Source organism: Chionomys nivalis, chromosome 13, assembly GCF_950005125.1.
Source record: "Chionomys nivalis chromosome 13, mChiNiv1.1, whole genome shotgun sequence".
In the NCBI taxonomy this organism is placed as follows: Eukaryota; Metazoa; Chordata; class Mammalia; order Rodentia; family Cricetidae; genus Chionomys; species Chionomys nivalis.
The window spans coordinates 57,483,781-57,497,757 of NC_080098.1; the positions used below are offsets into that span (position 1 = coordinate 57,483,781).

A 13,977-nucleotide genomic window follows, 5' to 3' on the forward strand; every position below is an offset into this window, starting at 1 on the left:
GCAAGCTCAGAATGATCTTTGTGGGTTGTGATTGCAGTCTTCACACGGACACTTAGAGCTTTCCCATGACATCACCTTATGGCTCGGCTACTCTGCTATGTGAGTATTCGCTAAACCAAAGGCCACAGACTGGATAGCTTAACTAGTTTATTTTCCACGGTTCTGGAGGCTGGGAATCACAGAGAAGGGTGGCATCAGGCTCCATGTTTGCTCAGGGTCCTTTGCTGGGTTGCAGATCAGCACCTTGTTGCTGTATTTTACACAGATGAGAGACCATCTCTCTCGACTTTTCTAATAACAGCATCAGTCCCAATCACAGGTGTTCCACTGTCATGATGTTCTAGTAATTCGGGAGAATGCATCAATTTGGAGAGATACAGAGAGTCAGTACACAGCATGGTCTATGCTGAGGTTGTTTTCGGGTCGGTTGTATGTGTTTAACATCAGATCCATGGTTTCCACAGAACCAGGTGGAAAATGGCAAAAAGATAAAGTTTACATATGCTGATTTTTCTCAGATTTTACAGCTGTTATAACTGTCTGTTATTTAACCTGGCTGAAAACTGGGAATAAGTCACAAGAACCTCGGAACTGTGTTTGGGTGAGGAGCAGTGAGCAGTTGGGGAGCAGTGGTGGCAGGACATTTTCAATGCACACATTTCATATGGTGAGCGTTTTGAGCCACATGAATACATGACAGTTGTCAAAGGAGGAAAATATATGTAATGTTCTCCTATCAAAAAGCTCCTTTACCAGCCCCTTTTGCTTGTTTCTTAGAAGAGATATTTACAAGGTAGCAATTTTCATCTGTCCTCAAAAAAAAAAAAAAATCCATATGTAAACGTGACAGGAATAAAAACTAGCACCTTCTGTTATTTACAGATCCAGATTCCATTCTGAGTGTTGAAGGACCCAAATGTTAAGGACCCTGGTCCTCAAAATATCTCAAGAATACTGCAATGAAATATAAGTATAAGGGCTGGGCGGTGGTGGCACACGCCTTTAATCCCAGCACTTGGGAGGCAGAGGCAGGCGGATCTCTGTGAGTTCGAGACCAGCCTGGTCTACAAGAGCTAGTTCCAGGACAGGCTCCAAAACCACAGAGAAACCCTGTCTCGAAAAACCAAAAAAAAAAAAAAAAAAAAGAAATATAAGTATAAGGAAATAATATTCTCTACAGTGGGTAACATATGAAATACATATGAAATATTAAAATTCACAGATAATGAAACTGAAGCTTAGAGGCTAATAGCCCGTTGCAATTAAATGTTCACTTTGGCTAATGCAGTTAAATTGGGGCTAGAACGCAGACACTTGAGCTGTAAGAGCAGACAGAATGTACAATCTATTGTAAGAGGATGGGAAAAGAGAAGAACAGCTATGAGGAAGTAGAGATGTGTGCTTTTTAGATTGCTTGGGGTGAATGGACAACCGACACTGTCACCGGAGCAGTTTTATCAGTTACGGTGACAGACATTACCAGAAACAATCATAGAGCCAACCACAAGTGTTGTCTAGGTATTTCCTTCAGGAAGCATTTCCTTGGAAGGAAGCTGGGAAGGGGGGAAGCCGGGAGAAGGACTCACGAGAAAGCTACAGGAGCTCACAACAAAGTTAAAAGTTAAAAGACATGCATTGCCTTCCCAAGGTTACCTAAGTAGTAAACCCCTACTGGAGGAAAGATTCTTGTGTGAGACAGAGAGGGGACCAAGCTCTCCATGAGGTGACAGGCAGGTGTCAGAAGCTGTTAAAGTATTCTTCAAACACACTAAGGACACTATTAGTGTTCATTTCTTATCGTGGGCTCTCTTTCTGGCATTTGTTTTCTACTAACGAAGATGTTGGGGATGGGTTAGTTTGACCGCTTGGCAGGTGTCAACTCTCCCTTGTTGCCCTGTTGGCCTTGAGCGAAAGGACTGCCAGGTAAGCAGTCGGCCAGTCTACCAGCATCAACCGTACGGGACAATCCATGCCCTCAGGAAAGGGGCTGCAGACAGGTTGCCCTATTCTTTTTCTGTACAGTCTTTGGGGGAACTCCAGCTGATCTTGCAGCTATTTCCACTAGAGGAACCTTTGTTCCTGGCAGCCTAGTGGTAGGATGGTTGTTGCTGATACAAAAAGGACTATTGTGTACCCGGTGCAACCATAATCTTCCTTAGCATGAGAGATTTCTGTGCTTGTTGCAAACACTCCTTTGGCTACTTAAGCAGCTTTTCTGGTTCATTCTGTAAGCTGTCTAGGAGACAGTGTCCGGTGCTACTGTCCACGGCTTCTCTAAAGAAATCTTTCCTTGCTGTCCTAATTTGCTTCCTTTTGCTGTGATAAACACCATGCCCAAAAGCAATCTGGGAAAGAAAGGGTTTGTTTCATCTTACAGTCCATCCCAGAAGGAAAGTCAGGGCAGGAACGCAGTACAGGAACCTGGAGACAAGAACTGAAGGAGAGACCATGAGGGAGCACTGCTTACTGACTTGTTCCTCATAGCTCACTCAGCTTGCTCTTCTATCCAACCCAGGAGCACCTGCCCAGGGTTGGTACTGATCACAGCGGGCTGGGCTGGGCTCTCCGCATACCAGTCATTAATAAAGAAAATGTCCCAGGCAGTCAGATGGAAGTGTCTTCTTAATTTGAAGTTCCCTCTTCCCAGATGATTCTAGGCTGTGTCAAATTGCCAAAAAAAAAAAAAAAAAAAAAAGGATATATAAATAAATAAAACTAATGAACTCAAAAACTATTTTGAGTAGGGTAGATAGGGCTCCAGACAGAACAGAATGAGAGCAATGACAGAATCACACTAGGGGTGGCAATGGCAGAAGAAGAAGCAGAACTGAGTGGTCGGTGGGCTGAGCCGCAAAGGCAGCCAAGGGAGCAGCTGCATTGACAGTTACAGAAGAGGCAGAGCTCCAGGCTGTAACAGGTGGAGCTGGCGGCGGCAGCTGGGCAGCCCTCCTGACAAATACCTAGAGATACACAAGCTGCCAGAGAACAGTTCTTGAAGAGCGGCTCCTTGCTTACCCACCATTCCTATGGGGGTACAGCAGAAGGGCTCCAGCCAGCTGACTGGTAACAAAAGTGCAAGACTGGACTCTGTTTTTATTTAAAGAATTTGGTATTTTATTCACTGTGGATTTTTGTATTTAAAAAAAATACGTCATTTTAATACCATTTATCTTGATACAAGGTTTTTTTTTGTGAAATTGCTTTAAGTATTTTATATTTCATTATGCCTCAACTGTCTAAAATAAATGTTTGGATATAAGTTTAAGAAAACGCATGGAAAAAGAAAAATGATAAGTTTCCTATGAAGTCAATTAGTTATTAAACAAATATTTCTGGAGCATTTTATGCTAAGCACTACCCTAGGTTCAAAATGTTTTCATTATGTATTTTTAACGCATGCTACAGCATTTTAAATAACACTGTAATTATAAAGACTCCAATAGCCTAAAGCTTATCGTAGGAGAGTTGAATGAAATGCTCCAAGACTTGGCTATAAGCCTGTCACTAAATGTTCATATTCGCTAATAATGTCAAATCCCTTTGCAACATCATTAGGTAACTTCCCATTCTGAACTTTAATGCTAGGGAGGGACTGGTGAGTGGCTGCTCCAAAGAAAATAAAAAGAATATAATTAGAAAAGAAGCCTCTTTAAATCACTTAATTCCTCAAAATCAGTTTTTAGAATGTTAAAGCTTCACTTATGTCAGATAACCTATAATCTCTGAAGTAACAGATTTAATTCAGCTGACAAACTCTAAATTACAGTGGGTTTTAATTAAATCCCTATTAATGATCCCCTAATTTCATTTTTCTATATTGTGGGATCAAAAGAAAAGTATACATAAATATAAAACTGCATATGCAGTATTATCATTTTTAAATTGCTCACCAAGAACAATACGTAGACCACTTGACTCTTAAGCATCCGGGCAAATACACCTGATGGCTTTAGCTATGGTTTTTTTTTTTTTTTCACTTCCCTCTTTAAAACTTTATCAGCAGACCGTTTGAAAAAAAGATGGAGTCGGATGAAGGGAATGGGATGACGAGCATGTTTTGCAAACACATTTTTATTTTTCAGATTAAAACGTTTCAAACTTCAAGGAAGAATGCCATCAGCATAATTGGACTTAAGATGCTTCTGAGGCTGACCTTGGATTTGAAGGGCAGGGAGAGGGGGGTTGATCTAGTTTAAGTACCAGGGAGGCCTGTGTGGTAAGACAGTTGTAGATGAAAGGAAGAACTAGAGCCAACCTTGGCCAGGAGGATTCCGACACCTGCTGGGCCTTGCTTGCGTCAGTACGTGATTTCAGATCCTGCAGCCACGGGAGATCAAGTTCTTACTGCCCGCAGGAAGGCTAGTTAAAATGATAAAGAGGATCTATTTCTGTTTTAGTGGATTTAGCAAAGGAAGAGACTTAACCAGGTCACTGGACTCGCTTTCAGAAAAGCCCGCAAATAAAAACACCCCAACATTGGCATTTCCACCTTTGCAAAAAGTTGCTCGCAGACGCCCTCACGGAGAGGGAGGAATCTGGAATCGCAAAGCACCGTCTCAAAAAACAAAAACACAAACCAACAAAAACAACCTGACAGCTTTCCCGTTCCACGCGCACCGCTCTCACGCTGGCCCAGCGCGCCCGCCCGCTCGGGGTCTCGGGGGCGCGCAGTCCGGCCGGGGGCGAGGGGCGTGGAGGCTGGACCCTCGGAGCACCCAATCAGCAGCCAGTCCCGGCGGTGGCGCCAGTGACGTCAGAGGCGCTCCCTCCGCCCCACTGCGGGCGGACGCCGGGAGCAGCCGGCCACCCGAGCTCTAGGCTGCGGCGGGCGGTGCACGCGGAGCCGGGGCAGTGCGCGTGCGCAGCCGCTCACCGGGGGGAGGCGGGGCAGAGGGGCGGGCACGCGCACGCGCGCTCCCGGGGCGGTCGCGGGCGGAGGGGGCGGCTCCTCGAGTGTCGGCGACCCTAAGGCCGAGCGGCAGGCGGGCGGCAGGTGCCGCGGCCCGGCGCCGGTGCCTTGTCGCGCGTCCCCGCGATGAGCCTCGTCCTCCGGCCTGCCCCTGCCGGCTGCCGGTCCGCGCGGGCCTCACGGCGTGACCTGAGCCTCGTGGCGTGGCGGGCCCCCGCGGCGCGACGCGGGCCCTGAGCGGGAGCGGCGGTGCCTCCCGCGGCCCAGGCCTCGCCCTCCCGCGCTCCTCGATGTCTCCCCGGCGGGGAGGACGCTGCCTGCGACACCCGCCGAGCGGCGCCCCCCGGAGCGCCCCGCTGCCGCCCCGCGGGGACGATGAGGGCGGAGGGCGCCGACCACTCGATGATCAACCTGTCGGTGCAGCAGGTCCTGAGTCTCTGGGCCCATGGCACGGTGCTGAGGAACCTCACGGGTAATGTGCGGGGCGGAGGGAGCGGTGGGGACCCACTCCACGCGTGTTCTGGGCATCCGAACCCTCGGCCCTGTGCCAGCCGCTGGAGCACGCGCGAGTCGCGTCAGTGTCCAGACTGGATCACAGTTCACGTTTGTGTCACTTAATCCCCCCCCCCCCCACGTGCCCCGCATACACACACGCGCGTGCACACACACACACACACACACTGTCTCTCTGTCTCTTTCTCTGTCTCTCTATCTGCTACTTGCAGTTTCGATCATTTTTATTCTTTCTTTCCTGGTGTAGCTTATTTTCTTGCTGACAGATCTCAAACCAAATGCAGCAGTTCCATTCCCTGCTCACGGTGATCTGTTTGCTTGGACCATTCGTTTCTTTTTTGTAGATGACTAAGTAGATTATAGTGGGTCAGGGGCTGGGCCCAGGTCTAGAGCAGTCAGAGCAGCTGTCTTGTCTTCTCACCAATTTCCTTTTGTCTGTTTGTGTCTCCTGGCCTCAAGATGCTGCTTTTGTGACATTTGGGAATTCAGTGTACTTCCCTTCAGTAATCAGGTGTTTGGGAATTGAATTGCGCTACATTATAGCATCAGTTTGTGGTTGTTGGAGTGAGGCTTTAGTACATAGAATATTTTCATTTAATCTGTAGGCTTGCTTTGGGAAGAAACTTTTGGTTTTCTTAATGTGGAAATGTTTATACTCTTGAGTTCTGTGTATTTTAAATACCTTCTAAAGAGCAATACTGACAGGAAAGCGATTAACAGTTTGAGTCTGGGACGTCTGCTTTTCTGAGGCAACAACCCCCTCCCCCCCAAAAAAACCCTCAGTTCTTTAAAATGTCTTAACTCCAAGTGAACATTAATATTTCAAATCTGTGATATCAACTTAAAAGCACATAGTATACATATGCATATATTCATAGGTAAAATCTGGCATGATACAGGGCTCACATGTTCGCAGAGAAAAGTGTGATGGAATTATGGAGCACAGGACAATTTTTAGGATATTAATTCCTTCTGTGCGGAAACTACACAACTGGAGGAACTCTGGAGCCAGCAGAGTCTTCTTGGCTGCATGTTTATATAGTTCTGAAAAGTTAAATCCACGTAAAGATCATTTCAAGATAGACTTCTTTATCTTACTTATGATTTTGTATTTATCCACAGTTTCATATTTCCAAAGTAAGAATTGTTTATTAATGAATAATGATATATTTAATAAGAATATATATTACCTATATTAATAACTATCTTGGATCCTCAAGATATTTTACAGAAAGTTGGTTCAGGGAGTCTTAAGAGTACGTGTAGATGTGTGGGTCTGTAGGCAAGATTTAGCAGTCTTTTAAAACATTTAAGGCACTCATTATTTTGATGGCTTTTCCGCTCCACAAGTCACCCATTTGATTAGTAATAGCAGGTAGCAATCCTGGAGAGCTTCAGTTATCTCTGGTGTGAGCCTAATAATTGCTTATAGAAAATGACAGCTTGAGGTTCTGTGTGTCCTGCACACATGGGATCGTAGCTGTCCAGCATGTCGCTTGAGGCTTAGTCAAGAGATGCAGTTTACTGTGCCACGTAAAGCCTGGTCTGTTTAAAATGAGCAAGCAAGCACGGTTCCCAAGGCAATAAGCCCACCATTTATTGGATGTCTCTTATGGATTGCTCTCTCTGTATAGAATTTCTAATCTTAATAACTCTGCTATATACCAAGCAATTCAGGCAGATTAAACTACCCTAAGTTATAGGGAGCAAATGGGGCTTCAGTGCGAACCTGCCTACAGAATGCCTTCTCTTTGCGCTTCCCATAGCTCTGTATTAGCTTCATCAAGCAGTGTGAATTTCTTGCTTCATCCTTCTACTTCTGCTCCTTGTACCTACTTCTGTTTTTAATTGCATTAAATTTTTGTCTCTTCTGGTTTGAGTGCTTTGAAAGCAAGGCCACTGTCTTGATCATTTCGGAATTCTCATGTCATAGCACACCAGAATCTGGCACACTGTGAGTGCTGAATCCATGTTTATTGAAGTTAGACTGTGAAATAGTACCTAATGCAGGACTTAAACATGCTGCTGCATTGCATTTCATCTAGGTCTCTTGGAATAAATGTGTCATTAAAGTGTAATGAGGTGCTTAGGCAGTCTTTGTAGGCACTCGTCTCACACACTTGGAAGACACGCAAATGCATATTGAGCGCAGTTGTATTTAGTGCTTGGTACCCAGGCTTCCATGTTCTTTATTTCATATTTTCAATAGTTTTTGGGAGATTGTGTTTCTTTACAGATACAGACGTTGAAGCAGAGAGTAAACTTCTGTTTGGTGCTAATACAATTGTAATATGTACTGTTAATTCAGAAGGCGTAGTTGGCATCATAGCAAACTTGTAAGTGAAGCATAATGAAAAGAAGCATAGTAGAAAGCCAGGGTATCTTGGATTATGGCTGAAGGAATTACAGAAATCTGGGTATTGGGAATTTGGGTTAGTTAAATACCAAATAAGAGGGAAGTAAGCTCTCATTTCTGTTCTTTGTACAGACAAGCAATGTGATTTTACTCTTAGGATTTTGTCTAAGAGGCAGGAGTCTGACCTTTGGAAAGCAATCTGATGTATGCATTGCTTTGACAGGAATAAACGTAAACCAAGAAGAACTAGAAGCATCCTAACCTGAGAATTTTAGAGTTTCTGAACTCCCCGTCTGTCTTAGCAGCCTGCCTTGAGAGATGTTTGACAGAGGCAGGGTGGGAGCTGCTCTGAGTTCCCTGCCGTCCTTTCTGTCCCACATAGCTGCTTAACCTGGGCAGGTCTGAGAAGACGTAAATCTAATGATACTTAACGATTAGCCTGGCACATACTTGTCGAAGCCAGGGAATATGGAAAGGTATCTCCAGTGGCTGGGCCTCATACATCCCAAGACACCTCCTCTACCCCTACCCTCCAGCCCACTTCACCCCTGCCCTCTCCCCAGATTTCCTGAAACCACAGAGAGTATCTAATCCTTAACATGTGTGCTTATGATACAGTTTACTCTGTTAGGTGCAGTAAGATGCTTAATCATGACACACTAAAGCTGGAACAAATTTAACTACACACTGTCACTACTGTGGCACTCCTGTTGCGCTCTGATGCTATTAGGTAAAACAATGGGCTACTTGAACGCAATCATTGCAAGACCGAGGCTGGCTATCCAGTAGCTAACAGTCAGCATGATAAGGGAGATGACAGAGCTGATTCTTAGTAAGACAGAGCAGGACGGTATGAGATGGCACCGTGCTGTTCAGCATGGCCAGCAATATTAAAAGTGTGACTTGTTTGTTCCTAGAATTCTCCATTTGGTGTGTTTGGATGGTTGGTGATACAGGTAGCTGAAACCATAGAAACTGAGATTTTTGAATGATGGTTTACTGATTTGTTCTGTTAATAGAAGATGCTGAAAAATGCTAGATATTATTGAAAAAACAATGCTTTCTAATATTCTGAGTGGCTGTTGTTTTGTAAAAGTTAGTGACCCATATTTATTATATTCCTAGTGATAGGAATCCTCTAAGGTTTGGTCAGCTGTTTAATGTTTCCCTCTTTTGGAGACACTCACATGAAGATTCTGAGAACAAACCGTTCCCAAATCCTGTGTCTGTCACTAGGTGACCACCGTCCACAATCGCTGTGTGTCTACACTTTCCTCTGGATGTAGTATTTAGGATTCCTCCTTTGCTTAACCCTGAATAGGTTATAGGCTTTTTTTTTTTTTTTTTTTTAGCTTAGTAGAGATGAATGGCTTCCTTTCTTTCTTCATTCACTCACAAGTACCTTTTTCTGTGAATGTATTCTAAATTCCTACCCCTCAATCTGAAGTTGGACTCGATACTGTTGTTACCTTTTCAGCTTTGTAACTTGGTTTTTCTCCCGATAATTAGCTGTATCTTTTTGCTTTATTTTGCTTTTCTTAACTGATTTGGCTTCCAATTTGTATTCTGATCCAAATTTGGTTACTAAGGATTTAGAGAAGAATTTTACTTTAGAAAAGGCAAGTCCTTACTGCTGGCCAAACATAGTGGGGTAGGGGAAGGGTTACTGAGCCCTGGGAGGAAAGTAGATGCTATCCACTTAGGCTTGTCCACTTCCTCTTTGAGAGCAGAAAATGGGGTGGGGGGCAAGTGTACCCTTTCTTCTCTTACTAGTAATAAGTGTTGAGAGCCTTGGGTCCAATATATGGTGAAGAATAAAAGCTTATAGGCATATCTGTATATACATATATATGTGCGTGTGTGTATATATACATATATATATATATACTGTTCATTTTGTATGTACATGTATATGTATGCACAGTGGTTCCTCAAATTATGATGTGGTTATAGTCTGATAAACCCACCGTAATGAAAAAAAACCTACTAATAGGAAGTATGTTTAATATATCTGTCTTACCAAAACCAACACTTAGCCTAACCTACCTAAAATGAGCTACAGTGTCCCCTGGTTGGCTAGAAGTCATCTAACACAGCATCCATTTATCGCACACACAGTGGAGAACAGAGAGAGTGGTTGGGTGGACATAGGCTGACAGCATTGTAAAATTGAAACTCTGTAAGTTGAACCCCTGGTAATTTGGGGTCTCTCTGTCGATACCCATTTCCTCTCAGAGTAGTCATACACATACTGTGCTGGTTTCCATTTAGAGTTTCATAGTTGATGTCAGCCAGAAAGGAAGAAATGGTTCCTATCTGTATGGTGTGGTGAACACCTTCACTGTTGTTTTCAGGTAGCTGGGGCTCCCTTGGTGTGAGTCTGTGTTCACTGATAGGTTATACTCCCTCACTAAGGCAGGCCTGTCGAGAGTGGTCAGAAATCGCTGCTGTTACTCGGTTGGTAAACTCAGCTTTAATCCTACATGCTGTGTTGTGTAGTGTATGCGTGCGGGATCGCACAGGTGACTGCTTTTGAAGCACATGATTGGTATTTCTTACTCTTGTGGTAAGTGCAGTAGTGCAGGCAGGTTGTGTTTTGTAGCATGCATCGTTCTAGAAGGCCCGCCTGTGTGTTTGACAGGAGGCTGTAAGCTTTGAAAAGTCAAACTTGGTGTTCCCTGGGCTCGCACTTCACTTCCACTCCGTTAGTTTGGAACTGTACATAAGCCCCTGTTCTCTGGAGTACTGCGGACTCATTTAAAGAATATCTGATTTTTGACTTTTTAATAATTAATTATATAGCATAATTTCATTTATCTTCGCTTTCTTTAGCCACAAGACAGTGAGCTAATCGTAAAGACAGGTCAGAGATGTTGTGCATTAGTAACTGTTTAGGAACCCCGAACTGGAAAGGAAGGGAAATTGGTCTAGGGAAGGGAGCCAGAATTAAAAGTGGTCAGGTGTGGCAGGCAAGCATTGCCTGAGAGGTGAGCATTGACTGTGCATAGTTATGGGGAGAGAAATCTTAACTCATCCACCAGCTTCTGTGCCAGAGCTATACAGAGCACTTCCCATGTGTTTCCCTGTAGTTAGTGACTCTGTAACTTATTAGCTCGCTGTGTATGAGTGTTTAAGGTGTGATAGGGCAATTACATATTTTAATGACCTCTCTAACCAATAATAGTTAATTATAGACTGCACAGTGGTAGCAGCACCACATTTAAGAGGTCTCCTTAACCTTAGCCGGGCCCTGGTAGTGCACTCATTTAATCTCATCACTCAGGAGGTAGAGGCAGAGCCAGGTGGATCTTTGTGAGATCGAGACCAGCCTGGTCTACAAAGCGAGTTCCAGGACAGTCAGGGCTACAAAGAGAAACCTTGTCTTGAAAAAGAAAACAAAAGAGGGGCGGGGTGGGGAGAGGCTCTCAATTTCATTTAGTGAACTTGACCTTGAACTAAGAAGACTCAGCTTAAAGAAACTTTCCCCTAAAATTTAGGGAAGTAGGAAAAGCCAGATTTTACCAGAGACTAAATGCCTAGCCCTAGAGTGTAACCTAGGAGCACATATGCACTTCCTGTAGGACTAAAGAAGATAACGTGTGACTTCCAGGTGAGAGCCTTGGAGACCTGGCCTGTTTGAGCAACTGACAGGTTGTGTTGCTGCCCCTTCCCTTGAGGAGCTGTCCTGAGCACTTGAGAGTACGCTGATTTGTCTCATATTTTCGTAATTCACCATGACTTAGATCGTTCTTACACAAAACAGTTTGTGTCTAGCATTTTAATTTTAAGAATGTGGACATGTCCATGTTAGAACTTTCTTTGTAGAATATAACATTTTTCTAAACCTTTTTAGTGAGCAGGACAGGGCTCTAAGAACATTCATGTGTTTTAGTTGATTAATGCCCCATGTGGTAGGTACACATCTTGCAGAGACGTGGCTCAGGACTTGAGGAATCATCGCTGTTCAGCAAACGTGTCATCTCCTCAGAGGTAAATTGCACCTGGTGATCCCCTCATAGGTCTCTTGCAGTGAGCATTAACTTACAGATTTGAACTGCTTTAATGTTGAGTTACAGTTACTCTCACGTTTTGAAGCTCAGAACAAGGAACAGGCTCTTCCGGAGTAGGCTGGTTTTGGGTGCTCCCGTCCACCTGTCAGCTGGGCCTGTGTTCTCTGTAGACTGTCCTGGGACCAGAGAGACAGCTTCCACAAACACATCTGTGTGGCAGGTGGCAGGTGGCAGGAAGGCTTGCGGTCTTCAGAGGGAGGAATAGTGGCAGCACAGAGAGAGCAAGGGCGTGCAGTCCCAGAGAAACAGAAGGCCGTAAGAAAGGAGGCTCCTGGGCGTGCACAGTTAGACGGAGTAGCCATGGGAAGCCTTTCCAGGAGCGAATCTGGACTTGACTGCAAGCCCTGTGCTGGCCGTTGTGGTACGTGCTGATAAACAGATAAAATGGTCCTGGAAGACTGGGCGCTTTCAGAAGTGCTTCTTGATGGCTTGTTGACTTTGGGAAGGACCAGGAGTAGGATTTTGAAGAAAACTAAAGGAGGAGATTGGACCTGTGTATGTGATGGTAGGTAGTGAGGGCAGGACGGCTGCTTATAGAGTGTTCCAGACATAGTACACTAACAGGAGTGATGCCCTTGGATGTGTGTCAAGCAAAGATTTTGTTTCTTTAATTCAGAAATAGGAATCTAGTTTGCATCCTCAAATTGCACTTATCCTTCTGTCATGCACAACTTCAGGCTGAAGTAGTTGCTTCTAAACCTGCTTGCGTATGGGGAACCACTAGGGCTGGGTATACAGCAATGAGGGTCCAGTCCAAGTATAAAGTATGGGTCTTCAAGGATTTTAGAGCTGCTCTTGGGTGATTCTGTCATAGAGTGCTCAGCAAATGGGAATGTATGCTTAAAAACTACTAAGAGTTTTTGGAATGAGCTCTTCACTGTTCTGTAACATGATGGAAGTTAATGCGGTGGAGTAGGGTGACCGTAGACAGACTCTCCATATGAACAGTTAATATTTGAGGATAGTACCATAATATATTAAAATACTTCATTTATATAATCATTAGCCATAAAGATCCCTGTTAATGTATAGTGTGTGTGTTTGTGTGTGTGTGTGTGTGTGTGTGTATTAGGGTTTGTAGACCAGGCTGGCCTCAAACTCACAGAACTCTGCCTACCTCTGCCTCCCGAGTGTTGGTATTAAAAATGTAAGGCACCACACTTGGCATATATTTAAAATTTCTAAGTCATGTAGTTTCATTAAATCCAAAGCATATAGAATTAAATATTTAAAGTGTCTGTAAATCTGTAACTGAAGTTTGTTTTAAATCTTCCTGACGCCAAGCTAACTGTGGTCCTTCTAGATTTGTGTCTGCATGTGGAGTCAGAAGAATCTATGTCACAAATCTGACTTTTGTCATTGTGCCCAGTGTCGAGAAGTCAGAAGAGGACATCACATCTCCAGGAACTGGAGTTACAGATGGTTGTGAGCCACCATGTTGGTGTTAGGAAGTGAACCCGGGTCCTCCATAAGAGCAGCAAGTGTTCTTAACCACTGAGCCATCTCTCCACCTTGCAATCTGTCTTACATTAGACAAGCATGTATCTCCCAGACCTTGCTTTTTTTCCCTATAACATTAGTGTCAATGTTCATATTGATCTTGTCATGCACACCACATCTTTAATCCCATCAGAGGCAGAATGATCTTTGTGAGTTCAAGGCCAGCTTCATTTACCTAAGTGAATTCCAGGACAGCCAGGGCTATGTAGAGAGACCCTGTCTAACAACAACAGCAACAACAACAAAAATACAAGATGATGATGATAACAGTAATATTGATTGTATTGTATTGATATTAAGGAAAAACTGACTTAGAAATTTTAAAGAATTAAGGAAAGTTGAGAAAATATTAGGAGTCCAGAACAATTTTTCATTTATAAATAAAGGTCTCATTAATCTTTGAATTATAACATTTCAAGCAGTCCTTCCTTAGACTTTCAGTATACTCATTTGTAGGATGAGATTCAAAGGCAAGAAAAATCTTTGCTGTTTTATGACGACTTTGTAGCTTTTAGGACTGAACTGTTCCCTTTTACCTTGGTTGGAAACCTGAGTTCAGTATCTCCAGATTCCTTCTAGTTCTGAACTTGCTGTGGATTTCATCACACTGTGATGCCACTGCCTCTTTG

At 43.9% G+C, this 13,977-nt stretch overlaps 1 protein-coding gene across 1 annotated transcript in view; it reads left to right on the forward strand.

Moving 5' to 3' along the window:
* Positions 1 to 4,925: 4,925 nt before the first annotated feature.
* Positions 4,926 to 13,977, forward strand: part of Tmem170b (transmembrane protein 170B) — a 37,989-nt gene continuing 28,937 nt past the window's right edge. The window contains exon 1 of the mRNA XM_057787443.1: positions 4,926 to 5,381. Coding sequence (XP_057643426.1) covers positions 5,285 to 5,381 — 97 coding nt within the window. The 5' untranslated portion in view covers positions 4,926 to 5,284. The remainder of the gene's footprint in view (positions 5,382 to 13,977) is intronic.